Consider the following 18,737-nt stretch of genomic DNA (forward strand, 5'->3'; position numbering starts at 1 on the left):
TTTGGGTCTGCTAGATAAAGGCCCTATTGTGGCCCATCTAGTGTGGCCACACGGATGCCTTCAACCACATTTGAGCTCCCTGCCTAAAGCTATTGACAAGTTTGAAAGGTAACCACTATAGCTCATTGATGTTTTTAAAGTAATTTAGATGGAAGTTGCTATGTAAGTGTAGGCTGCTGTATTACTGCCTTTATTGTTTTGGTATTATGCTGAGAAACACTGTGCCTATTGATGTATCCAATTGCTATAGACAGAGCGAGGCTGGACTCAAAGCCACGTTTCCCTCCCAAGGCTCCAAATGCAGCAACAGGGAATTGAGCAAAGCGCAATCTAGCCCTAAATAACCAAAGAAAATAAGAATTCATTTCTCTGAATATAGTTAGTAACAGAGCCGTGTAGGGAATGGTTTTCCCATTCTGGGAAAAAAATTGAGATTTCTACAGTTTTTCCTCATACCACATTGGGGTGAAAAGTCAAAATCTCAAAAATTTCCCAGGATGGGAAATCGATTCCCAACACAGCTCTGTTACTAAGTATATTCAGACAAATGAATTCTTATTTTCTTGGTTCAGGTCAATTGAAGTGTTTCATTTAAATAATTTCTAATTGTCTCAATGTTGAGCTTTTAATGATTTAATTCTTTTAAACTAGAAATTAAGTTTCTAAAAGAAATAGCTTAAAACAGAATTTTTGGTTTCATAAAGTGTCAAAATGAAAGATTTGGACAATTTTGAAACTTTTTTCCCCCCAAAAAAACTGTTTCTAAAAGGGAAATTTGTTGAAACTGACCCTTTCCCACAAAAAAATTCAGCTTCAATTAATTGGTATTTTTGACGGAAATTTTTTAGTCAAAAAATTGCCGACCAGCTCTATTGAGTAGTTAAGACTGTGTAAAGTGTAACCTAGATATGTATGCATTATTAGGAGACAATATAGCTACAAACTTACATATTATTATTGCCCTTTTTCAAAAGGTAAAGAACTACCTAGCTCCCACATCAGAGGCAGTGCAGTCTAGCAGCTAGAGCAGGGAAATGGGAGCCCTGGGTCCTATTCCAGCCACTTGATCTATTTTTTTTTTATAAAGTCTCGGTGTCTTGGTCACCTCACCTGTAAACTGAGGATACTACTACTACTTCGGCATTGTAAAGTGCTTTCAGAAAGTTCAGGGAGTGGGGAGAAAGGCTTTATATAAATGCAGTGTTGTTCTTGGTTTTGCAAAGTGTTGTGGTTTCTATGACAGAAAGGGCAGCCTCACTAAAGTCAGTGGGGATAAAGTTTTGGCCCACAGTTATTTTTTCACCAGTCTCCCTATGGTCTTTTAACTCAGCGTCCCTAGTGTGGGCCAGAAAACCTTCATACTCCCGCCTGCCCAGAAACAAGTGAGGGGACACTCTGGGGCACTGAATCAAAAAAAGACCATAGGAGAATGGCAGAAAAACACCATAGGGTGAAAACGTGCTCATCTTACACAAATCGACCAACTGACTTCAGGGAGACTAGTGGTGAGCGAGGCACCAGGATTTGGCCCTTTATATGTTGTGATGTTAACAAAAATAGAATGTGGACATTTAACGGCTCATTTCTAGAGGTGTTTAGTACCCATAGCTCCCATTGGCCTAAAAGCTCAGCTCCCCTGAAAATCTCCCGCTTGAAGATTTGTTTTATTGTTGACACCAATTTATATTCAGTTTGATTTTTGCAACTTCTTTCAGGCAGTACAAGCATAAAGTAAAGGCAGTGATATAATCCAGTACTTGCATTGGCTTCAACAGAGAGATAAATTCCATTAATTAGTCAAAATGACATACAAATTTACAAATCACAAAAGTAGTTCGGAGCTCCATTGTGCTTATAACTGCACATTTGATTCAGTGCATACTAATACTCAATTAACATTATAAAAAAACAAGGTTAAAATATAATTAATATAACTATAGCTTAGTTATAATTAAAGTAATTATACTGATATACAGTGTTACAACAGCCATCTCAGCTATTATATTGATGCAAATTTATTCTGCTTTTGAAGTAAAGCTATTTGAATTACATTTTTAATTATTTATCAAGCTGAATATCATAACCATGAAAACAGGCCCAGTTCTGGTTGAAAAGAAGTACTGTTGTTTCCCCTCTTTGGAGAGGTACCCTCTGGCCTTATGAACTTCTAATCCAAGATTTTAGATAAAAAATGACTTCTAGTTCAAATATGAATGGGTGTTGCTGTAATAGAAAATCTCTCTACACACTGGGAGTTGCTGTAATAGAAAATCTCTCTATACGCTGGAATGCATGGGAGAGAAATTAAATCAGTCATATTAGGAGTGTCAAATGTTAATTACTTTATCCACTGGTTTCAATGGGACAACTTGTGCCCATCCTATCTAATCCTTATCAATAGGACCCCAATTCAGCAAACCACTTAAACCCAGTCTTTGCCTTAAGCACAGGCTTAAGTTCATGACTATTCAGCAAAGCACTCAAACACAAATATGTGCTGAGAATTAAGCTTAAGTAGCAGTGAAGTGAGAGCCAAAGAAACTGTCAAGTTCTCTCATGCTGGTCTCTGGCTAATACTTGAAAGTGGTTTGACATCCTCCTGAGGGATCTGTGTCTAGCCCTCTTCAGCGGCAGGGGCTGCATGTCATACAGAACCCCTGAAGGCTGTTGGGGCAAAGTAAAGAAGGTGGGGGGAAGAAGGCAGCTACGCAACATAACTAAGAAAATGGTACAGATGTATAATGCCTATTTGTGTGGCATGGTAGTGATATTTAGTTTCTAACGGTGACATCTAAATGTGAGCACTATGGCCTCCTTTCTTTTTCTATTTAAACATTCTAGATAAGTGTGTGCTTTTAAGAGTACATTATACACAATCTTATTCCTTACCACATGGGAGTCCAGTACCATATTGTTGAAAACTGATGGCTATGACATACAGATATCATTCAAAAATGGGGTATGTGGCCAGATTTTCCTAACATTTTATAGTGTCATTATTTATAATATAGGTAAGGACATTAGGGTTTTTTTTAATATGATATTTATTCTGATTGTGTCCTTTACTGCCCATTTAACTCCCATTGACAGAGGTCAGAAATATTATAGTATTCCATTGTACTGGTGTTTCATTTCCACACCTTCCAGAGTGACTGCTTGTGATATTGTTCCTTGGCTAGGGTTAGTATTAGGTTTCAAATAACTAACTGGGAGGCATTACCTGTATTCAATAATCGTTTATATAGTTTGGATGACTGTGTCACTGAATTATGCCAGTGCTAATGAGATGCATACAAAATGAAAAGGTAAAACTGTTTTTAAGTAGTACATCGCTATTACTGTGTCATGTTTGCTTGTAATTACTGCTAAATTTGTATTATTTCTCTTTCTGGAGCATTTTTATTAGAGTAGTTAATTACAGCTAGAACATGGTAGTAAAACCTTATTATGTGCCTAAAGCCTTCACATCTGAGGAGGAATACTAAAACAAAAAATGCAATTATTTCGTGGACTGATTGTGTGCTTTGGACACAATAAATATGTTTCAGTAGGAAATTCAATAAGACGTATCACAGTAAATGCACAGGGACCACTTGAAATACACATTTACTTTTGGCTGCATTAAAGAAATAGTATAGTAATAAAAATTATGGGACAAATACATCTCTGAGAAGATGCTATTGAAGACCATGAAATTTCAGGAGGGATTAATTTGGCCCTATTTACTTAAAAACAAATGACTGCTCTGTGTTACCAATAACTCCTTGTATTATTAAATCTGAATAACATTTTAAAATATTATTTACTTTCCATCTTTTAAGACATTTTGCCCAACTTGAATAGTGAAACTCTAGAGGTCAATTTTCTCTTTGGCTCTCATGTGCTACACAGTGCTTTTGGTTTTGGGTTTCCAACACTTAAAAATTTATTTTCAATGCTTTTTTTTTTTAAATACATGAAAAATACTTCTGTTCACATTAAGTTTTCGAATACAATCTTGTCTTTTAAAAAAACAACAAATTTTAAGATCAAGATTTCCAAATGTGCCTATTGTTTTTGGGTGCCCAACTTGAGACACCTTAAAGGGGCTTTATTTTCAGAGGGTGGGTGGGTATATGGGGCACTTTCTGAAAATAAATCCCCTTTAAGGTGACTTAAGTCAGTTACTCCATAATAGAGATACCCCAAATCACCAGGTACTTTTGAAAATCTTGTCTTAAATTTCTCGGCCTAAACAATGGACCTTTGGTATAAAAGATGGCAGGTCAAATTCAATCCCAGTGTTACAATGACTTCAAATAGATTATCAAATATCTATACTATTAACTTAACATGTATATAGCTGCCCAGGACAGAGAGGGATAAGCAACATCTGACTGTGCAGGAAGGATTCAGCTTCTTTTGTCATGACATATCCTGTAAATTGTGTACTATAAAGGTATTGACCATTAAAAGTAGCACTTTGACCTGTTCTTCATGAGTTAAACCATAGCTATATGGTTGTGTAGAAACAGAGTTTGGTAGATCTTCCTAAGAAAAAGATGAAAACATTTAGAGATACAGGATGTGTGTTCATTTCAACCATCCCCACTGTGGGCAAGATTGTGTCTTTAAGCCATTGAACTGCCTTGTGGGTGATGGTGGGGGAGGGAGGAAAGGGAAAAGAGAAGGTTTCCTGCATGCACTGGGATAGTCCATATAACATCCCAGGGACTGTTCATGCACAAATCAAATGCAGACACTTTCCCCCCATTTCTTTATACCTGGCACATTTATTCTCTATAAACAAACCTTTGAACTTACGAGGAAAACAAGATTTCGGAAAGTTTCCTGATGTAACAAAAACTACTGCATGCATGTAGAGTCCTTAGAGAGTATTTTTCAGCGCACAGCAAATTAGAGGAACAGAAGCCTTTCCATGACTTGGTGAAATTTCAATATTGTTTTTGCCTCTAAATACTCACATAAATGTGGTAGCTAAAGAGCCAGGATTTGGCCACTGACCAATAAGCCATTTTCAATAAGCATCAGCTGAAGCTGCAGTTCAGAAATATCCAGAACTGGGAAACGTTTATGACACTCCCCAGATAGAAAACAGCTACCAAAATAATTAAAAATAGCCGATTTCCTTGTGGTGCTATTTCTTGTTTAGTTTGGTGGTTAGGACTGGGGAGGGAGTTCTATTCATGTTCTTTTTAAACTGGGTGAATTTGGTAATTACATAAAAAAGACTGACAGATCAAGAAAAGAACCAAGTGAAACTAATGCAATACCCCACCACAGGCATTTCTGTTTCCATCTCCTCACTTTCCTGTATTAAATCTTAGCTCAAGTCATTCACAGACAATGGCCCCCCATCTTACTGGCCTTTCAATTTCACCAACAATTCCATCCCATCACATCCAGCATCAGTAATTACTAGAAGCAGTGCAGGAAAGCTAGAGCGAATGCTGCCTGGGGAAATTCCAAGTGGTGTACATCCAATGAAGGGAATACGGCTGGAGAAAAGGGAATGTGGCCAGACTGCTGCTGTGCTCCAGCAATCCCTGGCTGTCAGAGCATTCTCCCAAAGCTGCTCTTAGTGGCTTCTTGGGAAATTATGAGTGCCTCAGGGCACCAGCCACCTTTGTAGGCTGCTACTGTGCGCACACACACACTCTCTCTCTCACCAGGCATCTGGCCATGAGGATCAGACTCAAAGAGAGGAGAGTGTACATTTTTCAACTGACAACACTATTCAGGTCAGCTTGGCTTAGAAGTAGGTGCTAAAGCATGAAGGAAACAGCGAGGGAGAGTGAAAGGGCACACAGTCATAAATCACTATTAATTTCCTCTTAACACTTGTTCTGGTATTATATCCACTCATTCCCCTAATACAACCTACAAGTGCTGTATAACTGAATCTCTGACTTATGGCTATAGCTTTCTCATTATCACCAGCCTGTTCTAATATTGCAGTTTTGAAGACAGAAATATAAACACATATTTTATACATACAAGATTTCAGACTTTTTCATTTAACCATTGGCATGTCATTGCTTATTCTCCTCTCTAGTGTCCTAATCTTTGCAATCACTCTCCATCTAAAAGTCTTTCCACACTTGGCTCATAGGGATTTTTGCATTTTTTAACATTTATTTTTGGTTTGCATTTTTTTTTTTTTACATTTTACATTTAATGTATGTAAAGAAAACAAACAAACATTGCACATGAAAAACATCAAAATCAAGGCAATAAGTATACCCAGGATTAACAAATTTATGTGGGCAGGAACAGTGTCCCCTTGCTACGTAATATCCTGCTCTTCCTGATCACCTCTGCACTTGATTAATTGATTAATCTGGGGGTTTCCACTAAGCATTTAGAAATTAGCCCTCCTGAGTACTGCTTAGGAGCCTAACAGTGAAAATCTTTTGGTCTGGTATTGATTTATGGGGATGTGTATTTGTGTACCTGTAGAATATGTGCCGATATTTCCTACCTCCCACTCTATTGCTGTTGAACCAACCCATTCCCAATTAACTGAATTGCCAGACAGAATTATATAATGTTAAACTGCTTAACCCAGTCAACTGGCTTTAAAACCTTTTTTTTTTTTTTGCACCATAGCCTTTGTAATAATAATGTAGCGTGTGGTAAATTGTGAAAGAATACAAACCACTCCTTGGAATACAACAAAGAGTTGTAAGCATGCTGAGGCTTTCATAGGTTTGATCATAACAGTATTCTGATCGAGCTCTATGCTATTTACCCTGTAGGAGTCCTCATAACAGCACGCCCCCCAGATGGGGTAATGTCTCCAGTCAGCATCTTAAATGTTGTGCTTTTCCCAGCACCATTTGTTCCCAGGAGCCCGAAGCACTAACAGGAAGAGGAAAAAAGACATAATTATATCTAAAGATAGAGATATCACAACTAGCAGCATTAACTTTTCATCATGTTTTGGTTTTTTTCACTCCTGAACTAGTTGTGAAGAGAACATACATGTGGATGTGCAAATTTCAAAAATCACCTACGTGACACAGGAATGCATAGTTTTTATATATATATATATAGAGAGAGAGAGAGAGACACACACACACACAGAGAGAGAGAGAGAAGGTAATTCAACCTTTATAAGGTTTCTTGAAAAAGGAATTCAGTCAAATTAAAGGGAAAAGGCAATGTAATAAAAACACTAGTTTGATCACTGTGGATAAAAATTTCAAATATTTCCTAAGTCCCATTTTGCAAATAACTACCTAGACACTTAGGACCCTTTGTGTCATTGAAAGTCCTATTCAGTGAACACATATAGTTACCTACAGTATTATAAGCAATCGAAATATTTTCCTTTCAAGTCATGTAAAAGGACAAAAGCAGGATTAATAAATTTGTGTGTGTGTGTGATTTATACCTTTGTCCTCTCTTTGCTGGATATTGGCCAATTTTTAATCCGTTTGAATAATATTCTTTGGAAACTGGGAAAGGAACTCAAAATTTTGAGGTTCCCATTTTGCCATTTCCCATATGTTGCTGACAGACAGTGCCTAATGTGGGAGCAAATGTACCTATACTACAGACAAGGTAACCTCCTACCTCCCAATACCCGAGGGAGCAGAGAAACAAAGTCCTTGCCTACTGGATGAGGGGGAAGATAATAAACACTGACACACATCCCTGTGATGGCTCCACCCAATGTTCCCTCTGCAGACAGAGCTGGGATGTTCAGCTCACAGTCCCCAAGGATTGGGAAGAATGACAGTGAGCCTTCTTGTTGACACCGTGACAACAAATGGTTGACACCATGACAACGAATGATAAGGGTGTTAGTCAGCTTACCATCCTCAGAAAACGATGAAGGGGACAGTGTGTTGAGGGGCAAGATTTAGGGTCTAGAGGGTGGGATTCTGCATCTTCACTCCCCTGCCCTGGGTTTGAGTGAGGGCAGGAGTGGAGGGGTGTGCTTAGTATTTCCTTTTCTTCCTCCTACTTCCCCACCTCCACCTATCATCTCAAACTGTTCAGTCTAGAAATGCAGAAATTCCAAATTCTATAATCTAGATCCCTGGATGCAGAGGACTAGTTCTAATAAGGTTGGCTACAAAATCTAGGCTTTATTCACCACAGAAACATGACTTTCTGAAAATTCTGTCAGGGCTCAATACAGTTTATAAACTTCACACTAAATCTAGCAAAGCTTGCAAAGTCTTTCATCAGGGTTTACCATCCAGAGTTGGTTATGCAAACAGTTTTGTAAAACCTCATCTGGAACAGCTCACAAACAAATCTGAACCACATGGAATCAAGGAGTCTGAGTGCTCTTTCTCTAGATCCAACTGCGCTCCTGGAGTATACCCACTGCTAGCGTAGCTTTCAGATTGTATAATCTGCTTCAGCGAAATCACTTGGGGCCAGAGAAGTTTACAGACATATCTGGCAGAATTTGTAAATTCTATCAGCTCAACAGCTAGAACGAAAGGGGGTCCCAGAATCCTCTAGTACAGCCTGTAATGTTGATAAGGTTCATCAGCTGAACAGCTCTAGTATAGTGGAAATATTAGTAGAGTGTTTGATTCAAATACTGTATTGTTTTCTGTTTAATTGAATAATATGTATAATCTTTATGTCACAACTATGATTACAGCAAAACAGTCTTACTATCCCTACTATCTTAAGAAAATATACCAACTGCTTCAATTTACAAATAATAGCTTTTAAAACTACTTTCTAAAAAACTAAGGAAATTCTCCCATTGCCAAATTAACTAATTTACAATTACAGTTGTAAATAACTATTAAATTAAAACCACATTACTACAATGTTGCAGTTATTTAAAAAAACAAAGTATTTGAAGTCTGGAAGTTCAAAGTTAAAGTTAATAAATATTTGAAAGTCAGGAATTTCACAGTTGTGGTTTCATGACCAACCCTGACTTTGACCAGACACTGATACCACCCTTCTACATTTCCACCAAGAACCCTCTTAATCAAAACCACTATACTGCTGAATCAATATACCACATTTACATTTGTGAAACAGACCATAAACCTTTATCTAAATATAGTAATAAAATAAATAGTAAATACACGTAAATAAATAAATAGACGTGAATTGAAACATTCCACATCTTTGTAATTCCCTGACATGTCTCAGTTATCACATCAAGAATGGCTACACTGGGGATGAGGATACCAGGCCAGCCATAAAGTTGTTTTACAAAACAACTGTACATTCTGTAGTGATCAAATGTGCTCACCTGCCTAACAACCACAACCCAAAACTCAGACGATGTTCTTCGAGCCACGTCAGGAAAACATGCTGATCCCTGACTGCCATGATGAAGACGACCATGAAGGAATTGGCTGTGCGCTCCCCAAGTAGCCAGTTTCACCTTCCAAACTGAACCAACTTGCCTGGAATTTGGAGGGAGGCACCCAGGTTGCAGGAGGACAGAGTTTTAAGGAGGCACCAGGAAATTAGTCTGTATGCTCATGCTATTTCCGCTCCTCCCTGGTCTCACGCATCCGGGCAGAGTTCCTCTGGTCAGCGTCCGCTGGCTTCCTTGACGCCTTCGAGGAGCAGTTGGCGCTGTCCGGGGTTCTCTGCTTGGTGTCCCTGTCCGGTTCCCCTCATTTAACCCTGTGACCTCACTCCTGTTCCTGTTCTATCTTTAGTTGTCCCCCGTACTTAATTGAGATCCCGGACGTTGTGGATTCTCCCCTTAGGCTGGGGGAGGTCCTTAGTAGGATCCCAACAGGCTGGAATGCTAACTACACATTTGCAGCATATCTGTAAATAGCTGTCTTAATAAAGAGCCAGTTTAGTTTTTACAAGCATTGAGTCTTTTCATGTTCTTGCCCAGCATGTGGTATATTAAACATTAACTCGTCAATACTGTGGATGGCAGTGTCTGAAATGTGCTAACCATGTGTCCCCAAACCTAGCACTGAACAGTATGTGCTAATAGCAGGGGAGTACCCTCTGCCACCAATGTCATTCAGTTAAGCACTGCAGCATGTACCCATGCTAGGACAGGGCTTGCATTCTAGTGGTTTATGTTATTTTAATTTAATTAAGCTATTTATACTTTCAGCTGTATTTTAGTGAAGTTGTAAGTCTGATAAGTAGGCTTACATTAGCAATAAACAACTCTGTGTTAGGTATTTCCTAGCAGCTGATCACTGGTTGGTTAAAAACCTACAGCATCACACACTGGTGTCTCACCTCCTCCAGCTGGTTATTAGGAATCTGGAAATACCCTCCCCTTCCCTGACAGCATTTATAGAATAAAGGCAATAATTCCTCACCTGCATTTTTGGAAGTTAAATCTCCACATACCTCTTCAACTGGAAAAACTAGCTAACTTTCCTCTGACATCTTAAGGTTCTACAGTGTTTAAAGATTCAGATTTAGGTTCCGGTTCATTCAAATATACTGGGACTGTTTCCATAAGGCCAAATCCTCATTGGTTTTAAACTCTTTCCTAACTCAGGCAAAACTGCTATTTAAGCTAATTAGAGTTTAGCCCAAGGACAATTCAGAATTTAGTCCATGGTTTGTGAATTGTTTAACTAGATATGCACAGTAGTTCCATGCCTAAACAACACTTACTTCCATATAAGAGCAGGCTGAAAATCTATGTTGCTTTTTAACTTTTAGGTTACTTTAATCCATACAATATCTCAGTAAAAACAAGCCAAAAGAAATAATACTTTCTGATGCAATGAACACAACAACAACAACAAAGAGACGTAAGCCAAAAAGTAATATATCAATCACCAACAATTGCTTCTAAGATGTTAACAGTCCCCAGCAGTGCTTTCACTTCTGCCCAACATTATCGATTTCTCAGAAATTACTGCAATTGGAAGGCTTCTGCTAGCAACCACAGAGCTTTGATTTCAGACTTTCTGAACATGCCTGAACAATTGCCTATGATTACACAATATTTTTTTTTTAGAAGAGGAGAAATGAAAAGGAAAAAAATATAGAACCTTTTACCTCTCCCCTTGGTATCCCCAAGCTAATGTCTTTCACAGCGGTGTTCCTCTTGCTGAAACCTCGGTAACATTTCCTGAGATTGTACAGTAGAAGGATATCATTCTGAGTTCTTCCACCAAAGAGCCTCTTTCGTTCCACTTGTACATCCTCATCTTCTGAAGGACTGACTGTGCTGCTGATGGAACAGTGACTCCTAAGAAGAAAAGATCACAATAAATGGCAAATTACACACTGTCATTTCATGGATAACTAAAAGGAGCACTTTTCTGCTTATTAGAGATGGCAGGGAAAACAGCTTTTAGTTCTTCAAATATTTTTGAGATTTCAGGGGAAAAATTCAACCCAAATCAGAACAAAAAAGCTCAAAAATTTCAGTGGAACTGAAATATATTTTCTTTTGAAGCCTGGGCTCCATTTACAGTTTGTTAACGCCAAGTCGTTTCCATTTCAACGTTTAAATTTTGGCAAATTAGCAAATTGACAAAAATTGTTTCTTTGGAATTTTTCAAGCAAGCTCTACTGCTTATGTCCCATTAAGGTTCAGCCATTCAAATCTCAACAGGATCCGAATGCTTCACAGAAACCCCTACACGTTTGCTCTGCAATTCCCATTGATTCTGACAAGCCTGGTCCATATTTCATTTTTTTTTTAATGAAAGGAAATAGTATATTATTTCACAGGGGAAATAGGGGTACTGAAGTGAGACTGAAATGTCATTTGAGCATGGAGATAAATCTGCTATACGATTTGAAAATACACCTGAACTTGGGGGGAGGGGTGGGGGGAAGAAGCAGAATTTTCAAAATGGGAGCACAGGGAGTGAAATGCATCTAGGTATGTTTTTTTTTTAAAGCTACGAAGTAAAATGACTTTAAAAGTATGAGCCCACAATGAAACTTTTCTTAAAGAATACTTGCCACATTCTTTTATATTGTAGATATACACCAATGGAAAAACAGGGATGATAAGAGACATAAGCCAAACAGGCATCTGCCTAGGGGACCCACAGAAAAACTCTTCAGGTCTTTTCTATTAAAATAAAGTTAAACTAAAGTTCTGACATTGGCCTCCCCATGAAAAAGATCCTGCTGGAGAAGCCAGAAACGTGAGGTGGCTTTGCTAGAAACTTTGCAAGGAATTAGGCCAGCTTTGAAGAAAACACACATTGCCTGCCTTGCTCTGGGGTTCACACAAATAAGGAAAATGAATAGTATATCACAGATGTTCCCGTCTTGAGCAAAAGCAGTTGAAGGTGAACAAAATGTGAGCATGAAGTGCACACTCCTTCTCTGGTCCAAAATGACAATGCAAGGTGAAGGCTAAGGACCACAGAGATGACAGCCTCTAACCCTGGCATGTCCCAGCCCCCCTTCCCTCCATGTACAGCAGTATGTCAAGTTTAGTAGACTGCCATGGGCTCAGTGCCCTCTGTCGTTCTCTTTAATTCCACAGAGCAAGTCACAGAATGTAAAATGGGAAATACTGCTGCTTGAGGCATCAGTAATTCCCCACAATCTTACTCTGTCTAGGTGGTTTTGAAGAGCAGGGAACATGCAGCATATAGGTACCCTTTTGCTCTGTCCCACCATTCCTCCCTTGCAGACAAGGGTCTAGAGCAAGAGAAGGCAGTCTTCAATGCAAGCAGGATCAAACTTCAGAAACATAAGTTGGTACAATTCACCATGTTATAAGATGGAACATACATATGGCAGGGTGCAGTTATTAATGCTAAAATGTTTCACAGAAAAGCCAAGCTTTCAGAAGCATTTTGAAGGAGGAAGAGGAGGAGACTGCTTGTTCTCCAACATGATCTTTCAGTACAATGGTACATGGGGAAAGAAGAACCCTGCAAGTGGACGTCAGAGATTGATAGTTTGTTACCAGCGCAGCTTTCCCGGAAATCCTGTCTCCTGGAGTAAAGGAATTAATATAAAAGAGAGAAAATCTAAATTATAATAATACTGGCAAAATTCCTTCTAGATGCTACACCAGAACTGCTATTAGAGCTAAGGAATTTCACAGAAACCTGCTCATGGTTTAAAAGTTAATCAAATAACTGAAAAAATTCTCCCATCTGGCTTTTTTGAATAACTTTTGAAGTTCTCTTTCCCACCCTATGTGACTAATAAAGATACAGAAATAGCAAGCCATAATGCATGGGCTCATTACAGCCACATGGAATAATGATCAGATTGTCTTATCTTCTAGTTTTCAGAAGGATTTAATCTTCCTCTGTCTTTGGGAAATTAGTCAATGTCCATGAAAGCAGAGTATAAATAATACACACCACACACCTTAGTTTCTGGAGCAGGTCCCAATGCAGCAGAATCCTCAGAAGGAGAATAACTGTGCCCTGCAGGGCCATTTCCACAAAGATCCAGCCCAGGAAATTCATATCAAAAGGACTCACATAGGAATCGATTCCAAAGCTGTTTGTCAGGTCAAACTTGATCTGATTGTAGGAAAGCTCTAGTAAACCCTGGCCCAAGCAGAATGGTGGGAAAACGATAAAGGCCCACTTGAGGATGTTGTAGATAGTCTGCAAACTCTGTAAAGAAAGGAGTCAGTTGGGGTTGGGGCAAAAGCAAGGCGGAGAAAATGTTGAATCTCTTAGAAATAGAAAATTAAGCAGACTTAAAGGCTATGAGCTTTATTTTATTCTCACACCAGTTTGACACTGTTGCAACTCCATTTACTTCAGTGGAGTCTATTCTTATTTACACCAGTGCAAGATAAGAATAAGGCCCTGGACCATTTCAAAATTTGAAACTTAAGTCCATATGCAGTTCTAGCCCACAGATTATTTTGGATACAGATGGTCTCTTATTCTAAGTTTGTATGGTGCCCTAGTTCAATGGTTTTGGGTCCCTAGGTAGTGCCATAATATAAATAGTAATTGTTTCCACCTGGAACACTACCAACAGCAAAATGTTTAGGGACCAAGTAGTATCTAGATTCTTATATGTAAACAAAATGTCTCTAGTTTTTCTTGGTAAGATTAAGAGTGAAATGACAAGACGTATTCAGTGAATGCATGGTTAGCAGCAGTACCAGAACATATATACTACTTCAGCAATATATTATATATATCTTGCAACACGTAAGCACAATGGAATGATCAGGGTCAGTTTACTCACCATTCCTGTGCTCTTGCAGTTTTAAAATGTGAGTGCCATAAAAACCGAGCCACAACCCTAGTCCGAATTTGTCCTCAAATGTGTACCCCAACCCTGAGCCAAAATTTAATCCAGATCTGTATTCAAACATCACTTCCTCAGCATAGCCCATTTAGATATGTTCTGAAAACTATGGATTTCCATCTCCTTTCCTCAATTCACGTGTACAATTCCCATTGAGATTAATATTAATGGGAGTTACATATATGCACTGAGGGAATGTATTATTATTCACACAATACACTATATCTCCTATAAACAACTGCTTACCACTTATTTTAATATTATTCAAACAAATTTTGGAACACACATTATCTATTCAGTGGACCTGAACAGCTCCCATTATGTGCAAATTATGAATTAAAGGCCTGGAAAATATTACCGTTTCAATTAAAGCTGTTTTTGCATTATTAGAGTGCAATTCTTTTTTTTATTTTAAACAAGTAAAACCAAAATGGGTTTATAAACTGTTGTGGGGAACAATAGCCTATAATGATTGAGGATAAAGAAAAAGTGAGATATTTCATTACAATTTAAACTGCAAGTGATTTGGCGTTGGAAAATACATTCCTATACACAACATTTATGGGAAGTGGTGCTGAGGGTTCATACTGACCTGTGCTTTGGAAACCGTGGCTAACAAATGAGGCAAGAGGGTCAACAGCATGGTACAAAGGCCAAACACAAAGTTTAAGGAGATGTAAGAAATGAAAGCTATGTCTGAACTTGAAAAGAATCTGGACATCAGATACATCCATGGTAAAGTTGCATATCTGAAACAAGTAAAAAAAGAATAAAACCACATCATAAATAATTTATGGATTTCTTCACCAGCTGACTCATGAGCTCACTATCCTTTGTGTCACTGTAAAGAAATATAACGGCTACTCATTGATTTTATGATTTATAACTCCTTTCCAAATCCTTCAACCTTACTGGTGGAAACACTTACCTATCTGGCTCACCTGTATTTCCTGTATTTCACATACATATTTCACCTGTATTTCCAGTATTTAACATACATATCTACTGCTATGTGAGGACCAGTTGTAACTCATTCTTTTCTGTTTGTTAACCTCATATATTTTCTTTCATGGCTCCAGGTAGCTCACCACCTTGATTTCTGAACAATTGCAAAACTAAGCCATTTTATACACTTCAGCTAAAATGAGATACAGTAAAAAGAAACTTGTTTAAGAGCAAACTTTGGTCACACAGCTGCCATCTGTTCTTATAGATTTTACCTCTCAAAAATTTAGCATGCTGGAACTGGAACTAAGAACTGTGAAAACGATGTCCAAGCGATACCTTATATCTGCTACCACCAGCACATTATCACTCTGAATTATCTATTATGGACAAATGTTTAGCATAGTGGCTACCATTAAAACATCAACATTAACCCACAGTTCCCACATGGTAGTATCTGAGATATGGCAGCATAGGCCTGACTGCTAAAATATGAGTTATATTTAGGTGACTAAAGAAAGAATGGGCAGAGATATGTTGCCCAATCAGACTATCTGGTGCACAAAAGAGCAAAATGTCAGCTTCTTGACAAACAAGAGAAAGATGTACCCACAGAACATTGCCCATAAGTGTAGTCCAGGGCAGTCACTTGAGCATGAACACTGTGCAAAGAACAGTATTTGGAGTGAAAAATGCAAAGCAGGACATGCTTACTAGAACTATCGGGCAGGATTGCATATACAACATGATCATCTCACACACCAAAAATTAAACTTATTCATGTCTTTTTGAAAAACAACAGTCTTATTGAAACACAAGTTATTCAGCTCACTCCAGGAGTCACTCGGTGAAATGCTGTAAAACTGGGTGTTCTGCAGGACGTCAGATTAAATGAACAACGGATTTTAAGACCAAAGGAGACCATAGTATTTTGCACTTTTATGGCACCGTCCTTGTGAGGATCTCAAAACACTTTACAAACTTTAGTGAATTAAACCTGCCAACTCCCCCCCGTTAAGTTGTAGGTGCTATTATCCTCAATTTACAGGCACAGAGAGGTTAAGTGACTTGCTCAAGGTCTCCAAGGAAGTTTGTGGCAGAGTTTAAACTAGAACTTTTATTTCCAAGTTTCCAGTTCCATGCCTTACCCGTCTTTCCTCCCCTTTGTTCTGAAATCACTACTCTGAATTTTATTGAGTTAAACAAATGCAAATACTCTATTGAAGACAATGGTGTTAAATGGCTTAAGTGGAGTTACATCAGTATAAATGAGATGAGAATTTAACCTATAGGTGTTTTGCCTAAGAACCAAGAATATAAAAATTTAGCTCTAAAATTGCATGGAGTTTTGGCAGATCACATAAAGTCCATACCAGTCTCAGATTCTATTTTTCTACCTTCCCCTCCTGCAAAAGTGAGTTTAAAGCACTCCATATATCATGAGATACTTTGACTTGAGGACAGGTCATTTTGGACAAATGTGCATGAAGGGCAGTGCTGTACAAAATTTCTGCTACCAGCCAGAAAAAAAAAATAAGGACAGAGAAGCTTTGTCATGAATTCTGGATATTTTAAAAAAATGTCAGTAACCCTGCTTGAATTAATACACCTGAATGACAAAAAATGTTAAGCAGAGTGCTTTCAGTAATGTTAAGCTTCTGTTACATAACTAGGTCATTAAGGATTTTGCTCTTTATTTTAGGTTGGACAAAGCCTGACAAAATGCCTTTTTAAGATCACAAATTGTTATTGAAAAATTTAAAGGGGAAAAAATATGACATGGAATATACATATAAGGAAATTACATGAAACATTTATGGTGGTGGGGGCGAGAAGAAAGAGTCACAAAAGTACTTCACTGAATTGACTGTGTGTTTGGAGCCATGAAGGGGTGGTGTGTGAAGAAGACCTAGTGCAAATAAATATATGCATTTGTATGTCACACAGCATTTCTTGGGGTCTTGTTAAATTTATTGAACATTTGATTGGTACAGGACTTTTTAAGATTCATTGATACAGGGACTGATCCTGCACCACTGGCATCAATGGAAGTTACATCACTGACTTCAACTAGAGCTGGATCAGGCCCACACAGTACAAAAAGGTTTATCCTTAATGGTTTGAACTCCGTTACAAGCCAGCCACAGCTCTGCTTTTGTAAATGCTCCAGCTCTCTAATTAATAGTCACAAGTTCTGAAGTAACTTCAACCATCACTTGGCTAAAATAACGTTAGCACTAATACCTCATAACAGCATCATACCGCATAGGCCTGATCCAAAACCTATTGAACTCAGTAAAAGTCATTCCACTAGCTTCAATGGACACTGAATGAGGCTTGTATACTTGTTTCAGGCCCACTGATGTGAGGAGAGAGGTTAGGATTTATGTAACTCTCCATTCACATATTGTAGTCAACAGCAGGAATCAAAAAGGATTCAACATTTATATAGATGATAAGAAGACAGTTATGTTAGGTAAGATAAACATTTACAAGGGATATATCTCCCCATGCAAAAACCAACCATCGACTGCTTGGGGTAATGAAGAAACCTCCTCTCTGGGTAGCATATTCCATAATTCTTTATCTTACACTTTCTTCTCAATCACCCTGCTGGAAACAGAGTATAGGTGTAGATGAACCATTGGTCTGATCCAGTATGGCGATTCCTATATACCTATAGGAGCTATTTCACCTGTGAAAAAAATGACTTGGGAAAATTAGCTGAAGCAGGCCTAGGTAAGTGCTTTCTCATCTCATAATATTTGTTGGAGGTATATCCTCAACCAATCCGGTGCACAAACTCAGCCAGCTTTCTCACACCAATGAATATAATAAAAGACAGTTTCAGCTCTTGGTGATATTCTGCAACCCAGTCACTGAAATTCAAGCCTGGCTACGCTACTATTTTTGGCACCTAGATGATTCCTTTGGTGAGAATAACACACAATCAATTTTTAACAGTAAAAGATTGTTGTACAGCTTGAGTGTTTTCTTGAGACATTTTTAGTACTACTCTCATTATGAGTGAGCAAATCTCCCTTCCCTTTCCCACACGATGCATTCAGCTTCATGCTGCAGCTTGTTCTCTCATTATCCACTGCTGCCCCATAATCGTCTGCAAAGACAGAAAATCATGCACCCAGCAGCAGGTGCAAACCAAGCCTAAAGATTTCTGTTTGTAAGAAACAAGCCATAATTCTAGAGCAGCATCTCCAATCACATACCCAAAGAGGATCAGCAGGAGAGCTGTGGCTGCCAAGTTTTCTCGGAAAGTGAAGGCTGATAACTGAAAGGCAGCAATAACACTGATACACAGGCCGACTGGAACCAGGTAGAACAGCTAGAAAGAGAAGAAAAACAGAAACATTGCAGGAAAGCATCTCAGAGTGGTCTTATCCAATGAACATGGAAGTATCTTTGCAATTGGTAGCAACTTTATTTTACATAGCGCACTAGAAATATGTAGGCAGTGGAGTTCTGCGATCTTGTACTCAGTAGTTCCACCATGGGGCAGCTGGAGTACTGTCTTGCTCAAAACCCCTGCGAAACTACCATCCAAATAGATACATTTACCTTTGTGCCAATCCTACAATCCTAGCTGCCAT

General features: G+C 38.4%; 1 protein-coding gene across 1 annotated transcript in view; it reads right to left on the reverse strand.

Annotated features, from left to right (window-relative positions):
* ABCA13 (ATP binding cassette subfamily A member 13) overlaps window positions 1-18,737 on the reverse strand; it is a 291,776-nt gene that overhangs the window by 47,887 nt on the left and 225,152 nt on the right. The window contains exons 51-55 of the mRNA XM_074945249.1: window positions 18,357-18,472; window positions 14,777-14,933; window positions 13,279-13,532; window positions 10,984-11,176; window positions 6,752-6,861 (exon numbers count right to left, since the gene is read on the reverse strand). Of these exons, the coding sequence (XP_074801350.1) occupies window positions 6,752-6,861; window positions 10,984-11,176; window positions 13,279-13,532; window positions 14,777-14,933; window positions 18,357-18,472 (830 nt within the window). The remainder of the gene's footprint in view (window positions 1-6,751; window positions 6,862-10,983; window positions 11,177-13,278; window positions 13,533-14,776; window positions 14,934-18,356; window positions 18,473-18,737) is intronic.

This window comes from Natator depressus, chromosome 2, assembly GCF_965152275.1.
Source record: "Natator depressus isolate rNatDep1 chromosome 2, rNatDep2.hap1, whole genome shotgun sequence".
NCBI classification, from domain to species: Eukaryota; Metazoa; Chordata; order Testudines; family Cheloniidae; genus Natator; species Natator depressus.